We start from the raw sequence: 21,308 nt of genomic DNA, 5'->3' as shown, positions 1-21,308 counted from the left end.
TTTCAAATACTACCACATACTTCAGTTAAATCATATCAAAACAGCTTGGTCCGCTTGCTTACCTGTGCTTGTCTTGCTCCCGCGGCTGAGGAGGAGGCTGTCAGGGCCCCTACAGGCATTTCTGACTGAACAATCACAGCAGAGCAATCGCTCTGATCCACAGGCACGGGACTATCCTACTGCGCGCACTAATATGACTTTACTAGCGTTGTTTACACTGGAACTTTTGACAGGGGCACCAAGGCCACTTTGGCCGTGAATTGCATTTTTTTTCACAGGGCATCACGGCCAAAGTGCGGGGCAACGACGGCCATGGCCGTCGTGGCCGTCGTGAAATTCCCACCCTGGATCCAACACATAGATGTTACTAAAACCACACCTTTACTTTTTTCTCTAATATCTACTCAAATAGATGCTTTGTGACATGCATTTTTAAGATTTAATACTTATCAAAGTAATTCATATATCCTCGAACATTCGGTCAAAGTAATCACACTAAAGTATTTTATCCAACCCAGTCTCACGGCATTTCGTGTTATAGTCACAACATTTAATCTTTTTTTTGTGTCACACAGAACGATTTTAAAAGCAATGTATTTCTATTGGTAGAGTGTTTCGTGCCTGCAACACGTCTTTTTGTCCGGTCGGGTCTTGGAAGAGCTGTGTGGTTGATAAAAACATGTTCTTACTCAATATCAAGCCACGATTATTGTTTTTATTTTAATTCGTATAATGTCGGACTTTTTTTGCCGTCCGCAACGGAAAGAAATGTGTCTCAGAGCCTCAGAATACTGAAATCTGTATTTTTTAAATCTTTTTTTCGGTAACACTTTATATTAAGGTACACACATTAACCATCAACTAGTTGTTAATTAACATGCATATTAGCAGTATATTGGCTCTTTATTAGTCATTATAAAACACTTATTAATGCCTTATTCTACATGACCATATTCTACAAGTAATAAGCCATTAGTTGAGAGTTTTTCCTCAATAACCCTCTAATTAGTGCTTATTTGTTGCAAGTAAGGAACTTATTGTACATGAGTTTTGGTCTTAATATGCGCTGCCCAATATGGGCCTAATAAGGCAAGAATAGTAATTCTCCCATAATAACACTTAACAAATATAATCTATTCTTATGGGACAAGACATGAAACTACAAGTGTTAATTAAGTCTAAACAACTTAAAATTAGCTATTTATATCTAAGAACATGTTCCCTATTTTAAAGTGAAGTCTTGTTCATAACCAATAAGCTATTAGTTTGACTCTAATTAGGTATTTATCTAAGAATGTGTTCCCTATTCTAAAGTGAAGTATTGTTCATAACCAATAAGCTAGTAGTTTGACTCTAATTGACCTGAACAGGTTCCCTATTCTAAAATTGCCTCCTCTTCACACTAAGTAAATACATTATAGCACACAACTACTGAAATTAAACTCAACAGCACATGAACAAAGTAGGCACACGTTGAAATATCTGTTTTATTAATGAACCACTAAAGAGAGGTTCCAAAACATGTCAAGTTTCTCCAAGGCTGAGAACACATATGCAGCCTGTACTTTTGAATAAAAACAGATTTTTAACAGAGTTTATGTATTTGTGATCATACTGTGTGACCTGCCTGTATGTTCTTACCATAGACTGTATATATAAATGGACGTAGTGTCCGTGACGTCACCCATAGGATTCGAGTTGCCGAGAAGCCCATAGTAGGCGGAGTCGGCCACTAACGGCTTGACAGCAACGTCAGAGTCTAATACCGCCTGCTCCAAATAAGGGCAAAGAGGCGGAGCCGAGGCGGGACCTGTTGCCTCCGAACTGGAAGTAAACAGAGCTAGCTCAGGCTAAGAAGCTAAGCGAACATGAAATACATGCATACCAAGTTACTGCTAACAGTGTAGTTCCCCTATATAAACGTTACATTCATAATCAAATGAGACAATCTGCAAGAGAATTAGCTATATTTTGTTATTCTTAATGCTTGTCATTCACACGTTAAGAAAATAAGTACCGATACATAGCAGAACAATTGTGGCGATGTTCAGCTTAATAAGCCTTGTTCAACATAATTGATTTAGCTAATACTACAGCAGGCGAACCAAGTCTGCGTTTCGCTGCATTCCTTGATCTCCAGTTATAACGACGGACTCCACCGCCCGGACCTAACGGAGCCGCAGTGGGCTAGCTCCGGGACGCCGGCTGGAGCTAGCCCCCTGCGGCTCCGTTAGCTCCGGCGGCCACCACTGGGATAATTGGGTCCCCTATTAACATTTGCTCCCGTTTAGCATTATGGGCGTCATAGCCATAGACTATAAAAGTCTTACCCAAGGCTGAATCATAAACTAAAATGTATATGTATTAGGGCTGTCAGTCGATTAAAATATTTAATCGCGATTAATCGCATGATTGTCCATAGTTAATCGCAAATTAATCGCACATTTTTGATCTGTTCTAAATGTACCTTAGAGGAATATTTTTCAAGTTTTTAATACTCTTATCAACATATGAGTGGACAAATATGCTTTATGCTAATGTTTATTATCATTTGAACAATGACAATATTCTCATGAATATTAAACATAACAACCTCTGAACATTACAAATATTCGCCTCAATTCAACCTGGAACCTCTCATACAATAATACAATACAAATGGTGTGTGTGTGTGTGTGTGTGTGTGTGTGTGTGTGTGTGTGTGTGTGTGTGTGTGTGTGTGTGTGTGTGTGTGTGTGGTGTTGTGTGTGTGTGTGTGTGTTGTGTGTGTGTGTGTGTGTGTGTGCGTGTGTGTGTGATGGATCGTTGGAGCTATGTGCAACTCAAGGCATATGCTCGAACAGGAGCTGCCTGGACGCTGCGATCATGTTGCGCGCACTATCCGTGCTGAGTGTGCTGACTTTTCGTACAATGTCCCACTGTCTGGCTTCCTGCATAAAGTCAAGTGCTCGGCGCAGTTGTGGCGAAATGTCGCTCCTCTGTTTTCATTTAAACAGCTCCTTATATCCGTTAGCGCAGCTAGCTAGCACCAGATGCTAACAACAACAATGCACGTAAGGTCTCTCTCTCGCTCGCTCGGGCCACACATACATACACCCTCCCGGTCCTCCCAATAGCCAGTCGGTGCCTGCCGGTGAGCGTGGAAGTGTGGTCTGCCACAAGCGGGCAGCAGGAGCGGGGCTGTAGCATCAGCTTGTAGATGGTATTTTAAACTCGATGCGCTCTGAAACTACGGGGCGGCCGAGGAAAAAAAATATACATGCGTTAATCGCGTTAAAATAATTAGTGGCGTTAATAATTTTTTGCGTTAACTTGACAGCCCTAATATGTATGCATAAAGGGTTACGTCCTTAGCTGGCTAATAAGTAACAAGCTAAGCTACCAAGCACACAAACACCTGCGAACGGGTTAACATGTATAATATTATCATTTTAGACTTTTTGGAAGTTCTGTTAGTACATTCAAGCACACAGCACGACATTTTAATTGTCTGGTATTTGTAACAATATTCCCTAAAAGGCACAATCACCACGAACACAGCTAAAGCTAAAGGGTCAAGTGCAGTACTATGACTAACTAACGTTGTAGCCTCTATGGTTGTAGCCTAGCAGAGTGGACAAGTTGCTGTTAGCAAGACCTAATATAAATACAAGGGTCGTGTTAGAAAACAATTCACTCACAGATTCATAATCATGAAGGTGGAATCCAACTATATCGATAATAATATTTATTGCATCCATGGGTAGAAACATGTTTTTTTCTGCTGTAAAGTTGGGCATTTTAACATGGGGGTCTATGGAAATTGCTCCTTTCTGCAGCCAGTCCCTAGCGGACCATGTATGAACTGCAGTGTGTGGCACTTCCGTATTGGCATCCCGGCTGTTCCCCAGAGTTTGCCACTTGGTTCTTACACAATAGGTGTACTGTTCTCTCTCTGTGTTGTACTGTCTCAGTGTGAACAACATAGATTAAACAGCCAGCCAAACTCTTTTGAGAGCCAGCGAATGAGCAGCCATGCTCCTTTATTGACTTATTTGCAGTCCACTGACATTCAAACGGAGTGAAACTATACAAAACGAAGTTGCAAGGCACTTAATGGTCTCATACATGCAAGTGTAACACACACAGATTAACACATAGGACCGCTAAGTGTAAACAAGGTAAATATAGCTAATGCTAGCTGTACAATAAGCATGTATACAGGCTAGTATGGCTAACGATAGCATGTATGCTAACGATACCGTGTATGCTAACGCTAGCGCGAATGCTAACGCAAATGCTAGCGCGAATGCTAACGCATTTTCTCATTGACATCTCCACATGTCATCACATAAACACAATACATGTTACTAATATTAGCTTTGTTCGTTATTCTCGTGTCCAGGAGAGAAGCTTAGGATAAATGAGACCAATGGAGTCTCTCGCATAAGGTTCAAATGGGTACTTTAATTAAAATGGCGCGGTAATGTTACAAGCAGAGATATGGTTCAGAGAGAAAACAGCTGTGTTCTCGGGTCTCGAGAGTCAAAGAGCGCGCGAGAAACATGCACATCAGCTCCTTAAGTATCCTCCGATGGCTCCTCCTCGTGTGCCGGTTGGCGCTGCTGGGGGCCGGTGTCGGTACCATATGTGTTCGTGGTGTCGGTAACATATGTGTTCGGGGTACCATATGTCTTCGGGGTCCGTCTCTTACCCAGTGTTGCCAACTCCATAGTAAGGAAAGTAGCTATTGGCTGTCCGGAAAGTCGCCAGAAGTCGCTAAATGACGTCTTCGCCTAATTTGCATATCATGTAATGGCGGCTGTAGGAGAGAGCATGGTAGAGGGGAGTACAAAAAACGTTCCCAACCCTTCAAGGATCAAATTCTGGACTTCTCCAGGAAAGCATCATGATGTTTAGCTTGTCACAGAGATGTTTAGCTTGTCACAGAGAGGCACACACACAGTGGACGAGGTGATTGAGTGACTGATGCTGTGTGAGTCAAAGCAAAGCAAAGGCAGTTATTTATTATAGTGTGAAAGTGAGTGAAGAAACATTTACATTTTACATTTAAATCCCGCTCAAAACCAGGACGGCTTGGCAGTTGGCGCATGCGCAATTCATTTGCAGTCTCGACGCGGGGGAGTGTGGTTGTCTCCTCTCTGCTCTGACTGCAGAGCAGCTCTGCTGCGGCCAGGCAACTGTCAGTCTGAGCGCCTGTGAGTGCTATGGGAGGGAGGCGGGGCTCACGGCAGCACCCGCGGCTCGTTAACTGCAGAACAATACGTGAGTCTCCAAACACCAGAAAAGTCGCTAATAACACCATTATAAATCGTTAGATTAGTCGTTAGTCGCTTTTGACACAAATAAGTAGCCGGAGGGTTTGGAAAGCCGCCAAATTGAACGAGAAAACCGCCAAGTTGGCAACACTGCTCTTACCAATGACGTCACAACGTCAATGACGTCACGCATTGTGATTTTGCGATTTCCCCGCAGGCTAGGCAGTCAAGAATATTCTAATTAGCTTCGGCTTGATGTGGAAATGTGATTTGATGTGTCGTTTGTCCCCCAACTCCTCTCCAAAGTTGAGATATGTAATAAAATACTCAGGGGAGTTTCCTGAATTTTCATGCCCAAAGCCAAGCACTAGGCCCTGGGTAAATTAAGAGGGTGATCTGGGGCACTTTTGTCCACTTTTCCTGGTGCTAGAAACTCAAGTCAGAAATCCCTGGAATCGTCTAAGAGAGTAGATGATCAGTGGGGCCTTGTTTTTACTGAAACATGATGTTTCGATGTATATTTCCATTGCAAATGCTAACCGCTAGCTGCAAAGCTAGCATCGCAGCCACTGCTCCGTTTTTGGAGACTTTGCACACGTTTTTCACAAACATTTTCACACGCTAGGAGTATGGGAATACTTCCATTCGCTTCGTCTTGGTCTGTAGATGTGATTTGATGTGTCGTGTGTCCCCCAAAAATAACAATCGACAGTGTAAACATAACTATGTAAATAACACAATTTGTGTTCTGTGAAACGGAAAAGGATTTTACATTGTTTTTGTTACTTTCGTTGCAGTGTCTTAAATGTAATTTAGGTTAACTTCCTGTTTGAAGTTGTTGCTATGGAAACAACATGACGGAGAAAAAAGTAATATCTTCTACATATAATAACGGACAAAGTAAAGAATGAAGTGTAGGCTATGTTTAAATGTTCGGAATTTGACCGTGTATGATGGTCCTCTTGAGTTGCCGTACAACCAATGCCGTACAGCTAGTGATGGCAGTTTGACACTGAAGCTTCGAACGGAGCTTCAACCCTGGACTTCCTATTCCATAGAAGCAGTGCTTCGAAGTTTGCTTCAAATCACGTGACATATGACGTCCGAAGCGGCAACTGCTTTAAATCACGTGACATGTGACGTCCGAAGCAGCAACTGCTTCATTTCCTGAATGAATCACTTGACTGGTTCACGGTCCATTCACGCGATTCAATGCTCTGCCTCGTCTCGATTCTGACAGGTTGAAACAGTTTCAAACTTGAGTGCTTCAACACTTTATGACCGCTCTAAACAATGCACAATGTGTGGGTTGTTGTCGTAGTTTGCGTTGTTGCTGTTGAGTTGTTGTTGTTATTGCATTTGATATCATTATAGAGCAAGCCAGGAAGTAAGATAGGTCGTTCTGGCTCGGGAAACACTTCGAAATGTGGAGAAGTTGTGAACAAAAAGACAATTATCAGTAATATGAAAACAGTTAAATATTTCAAGGAATAGATAGTCCAGTGGGTAGAGCCGGCGGCCCGAATGCGGCGATGTCCTCCGCGCAGCTGGTTCAAATCCCGGAATAGACGTATTTTAATCATTGCTTTTCAACTTGAATAGCCTAACTGATAAAAGGCCCTCTCCGCCCAAAAACATGTCTAGCACTCTCTAGTCTCTTCTCAATAACCCAATACACACAATTATCAATCTTTAATTGCAAACAGAACATGATATTCAGTCATTGTGTGTGTGTGCATCGAATATTTTTCAAGGCAAAGATACGTTAAACCCACTGCAGCCTTGCACTTCGCCAGGAGAGGTCGCTGTAACTGAAGCTTCGAGAAATGAACCTATTTCCGACACAATTGTCCAAGTGGTTCGACGCTTCATTCAAAGCTTCATTTTGCCATCACTACGTACAGCCACTGCTCCGTTTTCGGAGACTTTGCACACGTTTTTCACAAACATTTGCACACGCTAGGAGTATGGGAGTACTTCCATTCGCTTCGTCTTGATATGTAGATGTGATTTGCCCCCGAGCACCCCTGGATAAATTACCGTACAGCAATCACAATGCGTGACGTCATTGGTAAGAGGACCCCGAACACATATGGTACCCCGAACACATATGGTACCGACACCGGCCCTCCACTCGTCTTCAATGTCCGTTGTTGCGCATAACAGAGGACTCAGCCATTGTACATTCAATTCATAACTAAACACGCCTTTTCTCCTCATATTCTCTTTCATGACTTTTCATTTATTGCATTTTAACGGCTGTAATTTGTTACTTTAATAATACTGGAAATACTTCACGGCAGTTATCATTTACGGTAGTTCCGGATGTTGTCATATGCTACCCACATCTGTAAACAAAACGTATTAAAATAAACTGTACCTTCATTTAATATTCAGCAATAATAATATCTCGACGTCTATAGTTGTAGTCAGTGCTGGAATTGGGCCGGTACTCACCGGTACGCAGTACCGGCACTTCTGGTTCTGACCCATGGAGTACCGGCACTTCTTGCTCAGTACCGGCATGCTGGCGGTACTCCGGTACTCATGCACTGTGCCAGTACTCAACACTCTCCCGCCGTTCTTATTATACATCCATATATATATATACAGCCGCCCGGTACTCAGTAGATGCGTCATGAGGTGCCGAACGGACATTCTCATCGCTCTAACCGCTGGAGTTTCACAGCGGCTGTCAGCTGTTTACTCCTGTCATTCAAACAGAACGTGCTGGAGAGGGGGCGGGGCTTATCTTCTCCATGTAAATACTGTGGTGGAAACGACTATGTCAAAATTAACCTATTTGACCGTGATTTAATAGTAATACACGTTTCAAAATAATAATAATAATGCCGAAGTAACAACATACTGAAAACTGTTAGTAAAACCATGTTTTAATGCTTTACAATTTACATACCTAGATGCACGTGTGTTGTGTTTATGCAGTGCAACTCCCACCCAGTGGGTGGCTATGTAGAGTGATAGAACAGAGCAGGCACGCCCCCGAGAGAAGGAAAGCAAGTCACGTCACAAATTAGCATTTCTAAAATGTTAGCATGGATTAATAAAAGTGCAAAAAGACAGCGGTTGTCGCCGGAAGAAACTTCAAATACAGAGAATGCTGTGCCTGTGTTGGAAATTGTGTCTGATGGGGAGCTTTCTTTGGTTGATCCTCCTGCTCCAAGTTCTAGTGCATTAGCATTAGCACTAGCTCCACCGCCTCCTCCAGAGCCTCTAACGTTAGCTGCTGCTGGCGCAACTGCCACCACCAACACCGGGCAAAGCGATGCACCTGACTGCTGGACAACGGACCAGGTGCAATATTTTTGCAAGACCAATGCATGGCTCCTTCTTAAAGATAAGAAGCTAGGATGTCGGATATGCAGAGATGTCAAATCTTTGGGAATACACACTGGACAAGGACTGAAACTGTCAACTGAATGGGGTGAGTGTGCAGTGTCTCATTTCGGTGTTGACAAGGGCAAACAACAAGCTAGCCTGAGAAAAAAAATCAAAGAACATAAAGAATCACAAGCCCATGTAAAAGCTGCTGACATCCTTACATCTGCTTCACGTGAAACTATTCAACATCAAGTGCAGTCTATGCATACATCTGAATTAGACACCACTATCAGAGTTTTTCGAACGGCATATAAAATTGGCAAACATAGCCGGCCATTCACAGACATGCCAATTGATTTGAATGTACAGAAACTGAATGGGCTGAACATGGGCAGGGTTTTGCACTCCAATAAAACCTGTGGCGAAATCATCGACCACATAGCTCATGAGCTGAAGAAAAAAATGGCAAAAGACATTACAGAAAACCAAAGAAAACTCTGTGTTTTGGTCGATGAATCTACCACTATTAGTGGTAAAACGGTGCTTGTTGTGTGTCTACGCTCAGCATTAGCTGATGCTGAGCCCGAAACGTTTTTTTGGGAGCTGATCGAGTTGGATGGAACAACGGCTGATGACATCACAAAGGCGTTAATGGAGTGTCTTGGAAGAGATTTTAACGAGGACTTTTTAGGTCAGTGTTTCGTTTCTTTTGCATGTGATGGGGCTTCAGTCATGCTAGGGAAGAGAACAGGCGTTGCTACCCAGTTGTGTAGTAATTCCCAAGCCTGTTTGTGTGGCACTGCTCCAATCATCGTCTAGAGCTGGCAGTTGGGGATGTGGTCAAGGAGGTCTCAGGGCTCAATCATTTCCAGATCTTTTTTGACAAACTCTATTCCTTGTTCCATGCCTCCCCCAAAAATCAGAGGCAGTTAGCGCAGTGTGCGCAAGCAGTCGGACAGCGTCTCCTGGTGATAGGGTGTGTTTTGTCCATCCGCTGGGTGGCTTCAAGTGAAAGGAGCGTCAGAGCAGTCTGGGAAAACTACCGAGTGCTTCATGATCACTTCACAAATGCTGCAAACGACACGAGCAGGGATTCCAGAGACAGAGCAAAGTACAAGGGCCTGGATGATGTGCTCACATCTGCAACGTTTGTCAGCAATCTGGGACTGATGTACGATGCGCTCACAGAGCTCAGCGACCTCTCTCGGCAACTCCAAAAAAGAGAGATGACACTGCCTACAGCAGATAGGCTCTTAACTCGAGAAATACGAGTTTTTGAATCCATGGTCACCATGCCTGGCCCACACATGACTACAGTTCATACAGCTCTAGCTGAGAAGTCCTTCAAGGGTGTTGCCCTGCGTGGCAGGCTTGTACAGATTCATGCAGGTCAGTTTTTCCGCAGTATGGTAGAGAATCTGAGACACAGAATGACTTCCACAACCTCCTCTCATGTCAGCACAAGAGAAATCCCATTACATGGCCGGGAGGCCCGGGACAATCAGCTAATCCAGGACATGAAAGTTATCCATCCTGGAAGTTGGCCTGAAGAGGAGTTAGACGTACAATATGGGGACGTAGAGGTGCTACGTTTGTGCGAAGTGCTGAAAGTGGACAGAAGAGAGACTGTTCAGGGCTTTCGCGAATACAAGGAAACCAGGGCATCCCGTACACCTGCTGCCATGGAGCCTTTACTGAAAGCAGTCCGAACCATCGCTGTCTCCACTAGTGAGTGTGAGCGGGCATTCAGCTGCATGAACGATATCCTTACTGCAAAAAGGAATGCTCTCTCTGTCAGCCGACTGTCCAGCCTGGTTTTCATTAAATGTAATGGACCATCACTAGGACAGTTCAATCCCGAACAGTATGTGAGGTCCTGGCTGGCAAAGGGAAGGAGAAGTGCTGATGAAAGAGCCTGTCCAGCTCCAGCCCCTGATACTGATGTCCCCAAGGCCTTCTGGAGCCTTTTCTAACAATGTGAAGTATATTGCAAAGCAGCTCACCCAGTGAGAAGACTTTTGGCATAATGTGCCGATTTGTACAGATCCTGGAGATAGAAGGACTTCAGACCAACCAGGGAGTTATCTGATCAGCTTGGTGTTCAATGTAACTCTTTACCATGGCTCAGACTTTGTTACTTGCAGTTACAGTTTCTCATTTTAGATTGTGCAAATTTTGCATTTGTTTTTACATGTTCTTTGTTCATGCTCTTTATCATTTTTCTGAGTTGGAAAGTTAGATTGCATCATAGTTTACTTTATACATATTTGTATTCTTCAGTGGTGAAGTATATTGCAAAGCAGCTCAGCCATGTGAGAAGACTTTTGGCACTTTTTCGTTTTTTGAGTTGGAAAGTTAGATTGCATTCAAAATGTACAGAAATACTTAATTTTGTTAAAGCTTTTTATAAAAAATGCTTCTGACCAGAGCTTTGTTTCCTTGTCATTAATGTTGAACACCACCAGAGGGGCTCTCACCTGAAAGGTCTCTGCTTCATGTGTCTTCAGCAGAAGATCTAGACTTTGATTGCTATATTTTCAGTTAATATTGACCTTACTGAGCTTTAGCCATATCCGCTGCCTATCATAAAAAATGTTAAGTACAGTGAACCTTTCTAAAATATACAGTAGTAAAGAGACAAACCCACCAGCATTATAGTAGCCAAATTCTTGTTTGTGGGCTGTATATATAAAATTGACTTGAAAAAGTTGCTGATTTTAGAGTACTGGCACCTTTTTCATTCCAATTCAAGCACTGGTTGTAGTGTTAAAATCAGTAGGTTTCGGTGTGCAACACTCCGTGTGCATTCACACTCACCTCTGTAGGATAAGGAATATTAGCCACATGCTAAATGCTAACCGGAGATGAAGGTTTTTCAGAATAAAAGCTTGGCATTAAGATTGTGCGAGAACTTCTGGTTTTTCAGAATAAAACAGCATTTAAGCTGACGGTATGTTTAAACTACATTTTGCCATAAAACATTGATTTTAATTTCTAACACTAATCCTTACAGTATAAGTGTAAGGCTCACACTTACACTTACAGTCATTGCTTTCTGACGGACTTGACCCTTTTACTCTTCAGGCTGCATAGGGAAAATTAGTGGCAGTATACTCATGGATGTCTACTGGTCTACTGCCATTCTATTCAGTTCACGTTCTCCTACTTCCTGTACCCGGTTTCCTGTCTAACCTTTAGTACAAATTTTACAAAAATATAAATGTGCAAATATGAAACATACAGGTCAATATCACCTTGCTTATTGGTAGCAATACCCCAAAACATATTATAAGATATAAATACCTAATTTTGAGTTATTCAGACACAATTAACACTTATAGTTTCATGTCTTGTTCCATAACAATAGATCATATTTGTTAAGTGTTATTATGGGAGAATAACTATTCTTGTGGTACTACTGCCTTAGGCTATTAGGCCCATATTGAGCAGTGTATATCAAGACCAAAACGCATGTACAACAACTTCCTTACTTGCAATAAATAAGCACTAATTAGAGGGTTATAGAGGAAAAACTCTCAACTAATGGCTTATTACTTAGAATATGGTCATGTAGAATAAGGCATTAATAAGTGTTTTATAATGAATAATAAAGAGCCAATATACTGCTAATATGCATGTTAATTAACAACTAGTTGATGGTTGATTTGTGTACCTTAATATAAAGTGTTACCGAAAAAAAGATTGAAAAAATACAGATGTCAGTATTCTGAGGCTCTGAACCCCATTTATTTTCCTCCCGGACGGCAAAAAAAGTCCGACATTATACGAATTAAAATAAAAACAATAATCGTGGCTTGGTATTGAGTATAAACATGTTTTTATGAACCACACAGCTTCCAGTCTTCCAAGACCCGACCGGACAAAAAGACGTGTTGCATGCACGAAACACACTACCAATAGAAATACATTGCTTTTAAAATCGTTCTGTGTGACACGAAAAAAAGGGGGAAATCGTGAAATGCCGTGAGACTGGGTTGTTTTATCAGTAACTGCTTTGGGAATACAGGGCATTTTTCAGGTTATATAAATGAAGAGCAGAAACACACGTTGCTCTGAAAAGGAAAGCAAATCAAGGGTTTCAGTTGAGATTTCTACAGTATCTATTTCATTACTCTAAGTCAATGGACATATGTCATCTCACACACATACGCTGGCATTCTGCTCTGCAGCAGCAGCAAAGGAAGTGTGTGTTTTCTTGAATTAGCTTTAGTCCTACATTTAAACATGTCCATTGAAAAGGCTGCTCTCAGTTCACATCCAGGAACAAGACTGAGTATTTTATCCTTTCACTTTGATGAAGGGTCCATTCAGAGTCATGGTGAATGCTTATCTCGACTTGGCTCAAACAGGAAGTACCAAAGCCAGTTTCTGTTGAATTGCACTCCTTCCTGTAAAGCCCACCTACTCACCACAGTGCTAAAACAAACACATAAATACATTTTAATGTCATCACCTCTCACTTCCACTCCACCAACACTGCACTCACTCCGCCAGGACTCATTCCAACACCACCCTAGTTTTACAAACAATGATTAAAGTCAAACTGTGACAGTGAGCTACTCCAATATATCCCTGTACACTGGAATATCTATCAGTATGCCCACCAACTGTAACTTCCATCACTTCAACTGTTCATTGTTAAATAGTGCTGCACAATATTCAAATTGTAGTCAAAATCACAAGAGGCACAGTTTTTAATATATTGTTTACTAAATACTGCGCTTCCTATGTATGACATAGCTACGGCAACATACAGTATGTGTAAATATAAACTATTCTGAATTAAGGTTTATGGCATTTTATAGATGACCCTGCCTACAAATAAGATTAATACAGACAGAAAAAAAACATCTTTGTCTGTTTTAGATCTTCTTAAATAATCACTACATGATCATTTAAAATATAACATTATAATAATCACAATTGGGCTAACAGACAGCTCAGTGGTTAAAGCTGGTGGCCCACATACATCCAGTGTCCGCTGCCTAGTACAAGGGTTTGAATCCAGCTCTCCAAACATCCCAATGTGCTTCCCTTTGTCTCCCACCGTCAGCACTGTATCTCTCAATAAAGGCACCTTCTGGTCCAAAACATATTTATAAATAATAACACTGAAGTCTCCTCCTGACTGTCTCCTCCTGACTTTCTCCCTCAGGTTCAGCTGGAAGGTGGACGGCAGCAGTATAAGCCCGTTGTCATGGCGCTGACGGAGAAGGACATCTTGCTGTTTCAGGCGGTGCCGTGGAGCAGAGAGTCCTGGTCCACGCCTCTGCTCACACACCCACTGCTGGCCACAAGGTGAGGGGCACCTAGAGCCGTAAGGATAAAAGTTCACTGTCCTCAAACTGTAATCAAATCATTCCTTCATGGTACAGATAGTAATATTAAAATGCATTTTTGATATGACAATTTTCCAACGTATCAATACGGGTTGCATAATTCATTGTAAAATGTATGGACATGTGCCATATTGCAGTAAGCATAATATTAAGTTAATCTTAGATATCTAAATGAAGCATTGTTGAGATGCAGAGAGGTGTGGGCTTTCTAACATACCTTGTTTGGTACAGTAATTTTGTTTTTATATGATTTCCAGGTCGACACAATCTCTTTTAGCCTTCTGCAATATACAATCATAGCACACATCAATGTATCCCATATACTGGACAGTACAGAGACTCACTGACCTATAAACATGCTTTAAAATAAATAATGAACAAAAATGAAAAGAAACAGTAACAAGGTTGTTGGTGTTTACCTCGATGATGTGCATGCCCCCTCGTCCTCAGAAAGAGCACTAACTAGACGGGTCAGTGTTGTGTCATGGACAGCAAGAGGAGCTTAACACTGACTATAATCCATGTGCTAGATGTTACTGTGCCCTCACACATGTCTCCCCTCAGGCTGGTTCACTCTGGCAGTGCTCGGGGGTCTCCTGCTCAGGGGTCAGACCTGGTGTTTGCCACCCGGACGGGCACAGGGCGGGGCATCGAGTCCCACATCTTCAGAGTGGAGACCCACTGGGACCTGTCGTCATGGACGCGAGCCCTCGTGCAGGGGGCGCACGCCGCGGCTGAGCTCATCAAAGAAGTCTCCATCGGTGAGTGTGAGCATGAGTGATTCCAGTTTAGAGTCAGCAGTGAAATACCCTGAGGACATCGATCCTGGTCGCCTTTGTTGGAGCAAACACAGTAGTGGTGGTTTAAAGCCCACCTCCGCTCCGCGCCGTCCGTTTGATGAGCCTGGTCAGATTTAATAAAATAAGTTCAAAACACCGGCATAAAAGTTATAATAATAATCTGATTTTAATGGTAAAAAACACAATACGAAATACAGAGTGCCCTGTAACAGAGCACTCCGGGCTCCCCGCTCTACTGCCGTGCGATACAGATATCGGGACCAGCCAGTCAGAAACAGGGGGCATTTTGCATGAATAAACCACAGTATATGTAGACATATTTGGGGCGGAGTTGTGCTGGCTCTTCCGTCCCATTTTACTCCTAAGCGAATCAGAGAGTCCGTGGGGAGGAGTTGCGTCGGCTGCTCACTCCCCTAGGTGTTCTTACTGGTTGGATTCACTTCGGGTCGGGCCCAATACAGCGAATCAGAGTTCTGGGAAAAAGTATTTTACTTCTGAACAGAGCGTGAGAGCTTCGGAAGTAAACAAGGACGGAGTCAATCTTTATCTTCCACCTGACTTCACTCTATTCACTATTTCACACAAACTATTCCTTCCCAGACAATCAAACATTGTACACAGATATATTGGTGCTTGAGATTATATTGGCCCCAGAAAGAACCTTGAAAAGAATATGTGTGTGTGCTGGTGGAAGGAGGTGTATGTGTGGGTAGCAGGGTATCTGGGTCATTGAGTGTAAGTGAGAAGGTTATATATATAGGATTACTTAAAACAGTCCAAAATAATACATGTTTACTTCAATACAGTTCAAGATAATACCTGTTTACTTTAATACAGTTTAGAACAATATCTGTTTACTTTACCTTAAGGCCAGAACCAACTTCCATGGAAACATGTTCTAATTTTCGAACTGTTAAACATGGTTTTCTGTCTTTTAATTAATTATTTTGTGTGTTTTGTATTTCTTCTCAATGTATTGTGTTTTCTCTGTTTGATCCTGTAAAGCACTTTGAATTGCATTACTGTATGAATTGTGCTATACAAATACATTCCCTTGCCTTGCCTTGTTGTTTGAAACGTGCATGGCTGTTGCTCTTATATTTATAACTTATAGCAGGCTGAACATTGGAACATCTCCTTTGTATTGTTGTATAATTCAAACATGTTGGGATACCTTCCAGTATTGGCTAACTTATAAGCAGCGGTGCACATAACTTTTTTGCCCTGGTTCTCAAAGGAGCACCTGGAGATGTTGCTTGAAGCGCACTTCCTTAAAATGAAATAAACCGTACCTTTTGAGGGGTTCTTGACTTTATGAACGGGGGGGGGGGAGGTGCGCTAGTGAGCACGCTCATGAACTGTTCGCCGGAGCCTCGCAGCGGGGTTACTGTGCGGAGCACATAAAGCAGACCAGGGTCGGCGTCATGGGGGGTCATTCGCGGGCCATGCCCCCCCAAATGAGTCACTGTGCCCCCCCAACGCAGGGTGGGCAAGCCTTGCCACTTTGCCGTTTTTTTAAAATTTTTAAATCATATAAGTGAAAACGTTTTGTGTGAAATACATCAGAAATAAAGAATACAAATATAAAACACAGCCTGAGGTGTGCTCACTGCTGCTCTCTGATTGGTGTGTTGCTTGACCAATGACCCCCGACCTTTGTTTTGTTATCATTACGTGGCTGTGTGTTTAGATGAAAGCCCAGTGGCGATCTGTTAATCTGTTACACTGATTATACAGTAAAGCCATCGAAAATAATACGATATACAGTACAGTAGAAGTAGCCTACTTCTGGGTCTCTGTGTTTCATTCAAGCTCGGCTCTGTGTGTGTGTGGCACGAGCGCATTTTGTGAGTTAGCTAGCTATGCTAACGGATATAAAGAGCTGTTTCTACACCAAGGTGGAGGAGAGTCCTCTCCTGTCAGACTGAGAGGATCTTATAACGTCAGCTCAGTGAGGTAAGGACTCTCTCAGTGTTTAGATAGTTCACTTTAGTGTAGGTTAACTTATCTCAGTGGGTCTCAAACGGTTTGGTCACCATTTATGTAAACAAGTATTTGCGAGGAATACCTTTATATGATCATTATAGTTATTAAAGAATAAGAGAATACATGAAAAACGGGTATAAAATACTATAGGACAGTAACACAAGAATACAGTTTAAAAGGGGAGTGATTAGTAAAATATCCATAAAGAAAAAGTACATTTGTGTACAGTTCTGTTTCATATGGATGCTGAGGCTATCCATAGATCTCTTCATTTTGCTCTCAAAGTGCACCAGATTGATGCATTTAACTTCAATATTTTAAAAATAATCTTCCCGGGGGAGCATGCCCCAGACCCTCCTAGAGGAGGTTAGGTCCACCCCCACCTAAAACATGTTCACATGGATAGGATACTAAATACATTTGCACACTTTTTTGTATGGTGGCCTATGTCCATATGTTTCTGTTTTGGTGGTCGTGCCACAATCGTGCATGTATGCACAAGTCATAGGTGCGCTATACAATAGCACTACACCCTGCAATGTGTGTGAAAAACAATAGACTTAAGTTTACAGCATGTTTTTTGAAGTTGCGTTGGTGTTTGTGTGTTGGTTGTTGACGGCAGTGTGTGCCCCCCCTTGGTAAATGATTTCCCCCCCCATTCGATTTGTTCTAGAGCCGACCCTGAAGCAGACCCTTCACGCGATAGCGAGGGGTAGAGCGAGGGATCGCAGATGCTGTCGTGCTCACAGACAGATACAAAAAATGTAACCTAAATGGCTCGCGAATTATAATTTGTAAAGTCTATGTGTGGGAAACCCTGCTATCTTACCAGTTCTTATGCAACTCACAAATCTCTCTCTCTCTCTCTCAATGTTGGTGCACAAATGCGCTTTTTTCAAATGATCCGGTGCTCTTTTTTTGGCGGGGCAACAGTTATGTGCAGCCCTGCTTATAATGACCAAAATGTTCCTAAGTTAACATATGATAATATAAAGTGTGGCCTTCAATTAGAGAACAAAAAATGGCAAATTATTTCATTCACAAATTTCCTTTTCTCCAAATTTCTACCGTGTTATGTTTTTTAATGACAGGGTCAGTGGCGGCTGGTGGAAAATATTTTTGGTGGGGCTTTTGATATAGTGAGTAAAAAAAATTTTTTTGGGAGAAATTACCCCTTAAATTAGGACTTCTGGTGATGTAATGGCGCGTTTCCAGTGCAGCGTGGAGCTCGCTTTAATGCTGTGTTCAGACCGGACGCGATGCGAATATTCGCTTCGCTCTAAACGCTCCTATCGCATCGCTCTAGTCGCTCGAGTTTCACCGCGGCTGCCAGCTGTGTTTACTCGCATCATTCAAACAAGACGCGCTGGCTCGGGAGCTACAACTACAACAAAATGAACATATTTTACCGTGATTAAATTGTAATACACGTTTCTAAATTATGCCGACGTAACAACATACTGATACCGGTTAGTAAAAACCATGAATTAATGCTTTGACAAGTCTGCAGACAGACGGCAGGCGAAAAACCTTTTAGAATGCTTGTTTTCTGAATGGAGCTTGGCAAAGCTAACGTTATATATGCTCCGACCGTCCACACTCACAACAACGGCCTATACAGACATAAATAAACCAGCGACTGTATTCTCCATGACACAAACAGTCTGTGGTTTGTACTTGTTTAACTTTTGTCTAGTTTCTGAACAGATCTGCCTGTCCCCGGCTGTTTGAAGAGCAAGCATGGGAAACAAAAGATAGCATTTACCTGTTTGCATCGTTTGCATCCAGCTAGCCTCGTTGATACGTTTTGTCTTTTTCACGAGCTTGCTGCGATATATACAAATCGGGTTGGTCCGGTCCAAGGTCTTTAAGTATCAATTTATCTCCCAAACTTCTCCTTTGGAAAGGATTGGAGAGTAGCTCTTGCACGGAATTGGGTGCGGACCGAGGTCCGGCGACTCCACCTGCACACCATTCTAAATACTGCCTCACCTTGGTCACTCACGAGTCTAAAAAACAACTCACGTCAACGCACGTAAGCAACGTGGGCGCCAACGTGAGCGCCCTCGTGACCAAAATATTTGACGGCGCTGATTGGCTGAAATTATGTTTCGGCGGCACAGTTTACTATTGAGACTTTTGCAACGTGCTGGTTGCTGCTGTTTGGCTCGGGGGCTCCGCCCGGTAATGATAAACTAATGCCATGGGCAAGGCCAGGCAGGAAACATGTGACTTATCAGTAACTTTAGACATCGTAACACAATTTTAAACGAGATTTTATTGTAGATTTGTTACGTCCCCAGCTCGCTTATGGTAAAAGGGAAGCAACACGAGACCAGGTGTTCTTGGTAAGAGGTTGATTTTAATAATAAACTCAAAATAAAGATGATATAACCGAAAATACAGGCTCTTAAAACCAGCTATCTGTTCAAAATATTGCAACACAAAACGAAGGCCACAGATTATCACAGTCATGGGCACTTACGGCTAAAATAGTGAGGCGTCTCGCACAAGTTCGACGCCGTCACAAATCACAGAATACACACACAACACACATCCTAACTAACCACTATAACAGAACTAGCACAAAGCTACACAGAACATAAGGAGAGCACCGAGAGACGTCTGACACAGATTCAGACCTCTCCTGTCTAATTGAGATGCATACACTCTTTTAAGAGTCCCCGGAAGGTGTGGGCAGGGATTGGTGAGTCGGGCCCGACCTGCTCCAATCCAGATCTTCGGTCACGCCTACCGGAGGAGGGACAGGAAACTGGCATCCAATGGCGTCCGGGCAACGGCGCATCTCATATATATATTACATACACAGCTGAAAACAATCCTAGACAGGTTAACGAGCAGACAGCAGCAGCAGCCGTGACACCCCCCCCCCCCCTTAAGACACAAACTCACAGTTTTGTTAACCATGCCTACTACTAACCCTACCTAATCATTCTGAAGGACTAAAAGACTACACACAATACACATAACGACCAGGGATGTTTGACCTCTCAAGGACTAACGGACTCTGAAGGACTATAACGGACTCTTAAGGACTCAAGGACTCTGAAGGACTCATAAGGACTCTGAAGGACTAACGGACTCATAAAGACTCTGAAGGACTAACAAACTCACAAGGACTCATAAGGGCTCTGAAGAACTAACAAACTCACACGGACTCATAAGGACTCTGAAGGACTAACAAATTCACAAGGACTCATAAGGACTAACGGGCTCTGAAGGACTCTTAAGGGCTCATAAGGACTAACGGGCTCTGAAGGACTAACAAATTCACAAGGACTCATAAGGACTCTGAAGGACTAACAAACTCACAAGGACTCATAAGGGCTCTGAAGGACTAACGGACTCAGAACAGGGCTCAGAACAGGGAACAGGGCTCAGAACAGGGAACAGGGCTCAGAACAGGGAACAGGGAACAGAACAGGGAACAGGGCTCAGAACAGGGAACAGGGCTCAGAACAGGGAACAGGGCTCAGAACAGGGAACAGGGCTCAGAACAGGGAACAGGGCTCAGAACAGGGAACAGGGCTCAGAACAGGACTCAGAACAGGGAACAGAACAGGGAACAGGGCTCAGAACAGGGCTCAAAATGTGCCTGACTGCGGCTGCTCTTTGCGTTTCAGCGACAAACAGTTCGCAATGACATGCCCAGGTTCGCAACAGTAAAACACTCTACACCACAATACGATCCGGCAAACATTTCTTAAATTCTTCTAACAGAAGCAATTCTCGCAGAGAAGCAAAATCATTCGCTTTACATGTTGTGACCCATTTATCGGACATGCTTCCCTTTTCCCTGCCGAACTCCACATATGTTTGTCAGTCTCACAGAATACCGGAACCAAAGAAATATTTCTGCTAATATCAAAGCCAACAGAATTCAAGCTAGTGGAACTGGGTGTCATACCTGCGGGTGGGGCTGATGCGTGTGTCTGCGCATCCAGCTTCCTTATTTCCAGCTGAAACTGTAGCTGTGCCTGCCCGGCCCGCTCCTTAGCCTCTATCTCAAGACGTGCTATGCGGACTTTAATCCTCACCACATCTTGAGAGCCATCACTTGCCGTGGATAGTGCATCGAATCGAGGAAGTGTACCCGGCGTCTCCCGCTGTGTACCTTCCTCATCCTGCCCTCCCGACGCGCCAGCAGCCAGGGATTCCCCATCAAGCTCCTGTGTGAACTCTATATGGGCCATGGTACCGTCAGACACAGCCAGCTTTGATTCGCCGGACAACTTAAGGACACCCCGTTCCATCAACTGATCTATGACCTGAGCTTACAAATGTACCATCTGATTCGAATTTATCAAATTACCAACCTGATTAGAAATGACGAGCCCCCAAATATGTTACGTTCCCAGCTCGCTTATGGTAAAAGGGAAGCAACACGAGACCAGGTGTTCTTGGTAAGAGGTTGATTTTAATAATAAACTCAAAATAAAGATGATATAACCGAAAATACAGGCTCTTAAAACCAGCTATCTGTTCAAAATATTGCAACACAAAACGAAGGCCACAGATTATCACAGTCATGGGCACTTACG

General features: G+C 43.0%; 1 protein-coding gene across 1 annotated transcript in view; it reads left to right on the top strand.

The window, feature by feature from the left end:
- The window catches only part of sntb2 (syntrophin, beta 2), a 90,777-nt gene that overhangs the window by 58,378 nt on the left and 11,091 nt on the right, over positions 1-21,308 (top strand). The window contains exons 4-5 of the mRNA XM_034227078.1: positions 13,777-13,919; positions 14,525-14,721. Coding sequence (XP_034082969.1) covers positions 13,777-13,919; positions 14,525-14,721 — 340 coding nt within the window. The remainder of the gene's footprint in view (positions 1-13,776; positions 13,920-14,524; positions 14,722-21,308) is intronic.

The sequence above is a fragment of the Gymnodraco acuticeps genome, unplaced genomic scaffold (assembly GCF_902827175.1).
Source record: "Gymnodraco acuticeps unplaced genomic scaffold, fGymAcu1.1, whole genome shotgun sequence".
In the NCBI taxonomy this organism is placed as follows: domain Eukaryota; kingdom Metazoa; phylum Chordata; class Actinopteri; order Perciformes; family Bathydraconidae; genus Gymnodraco; species Gymnodraco acuticeps.
This window is presented reverse-complemented; position numbering and strand designations above follow the sequence as displayed.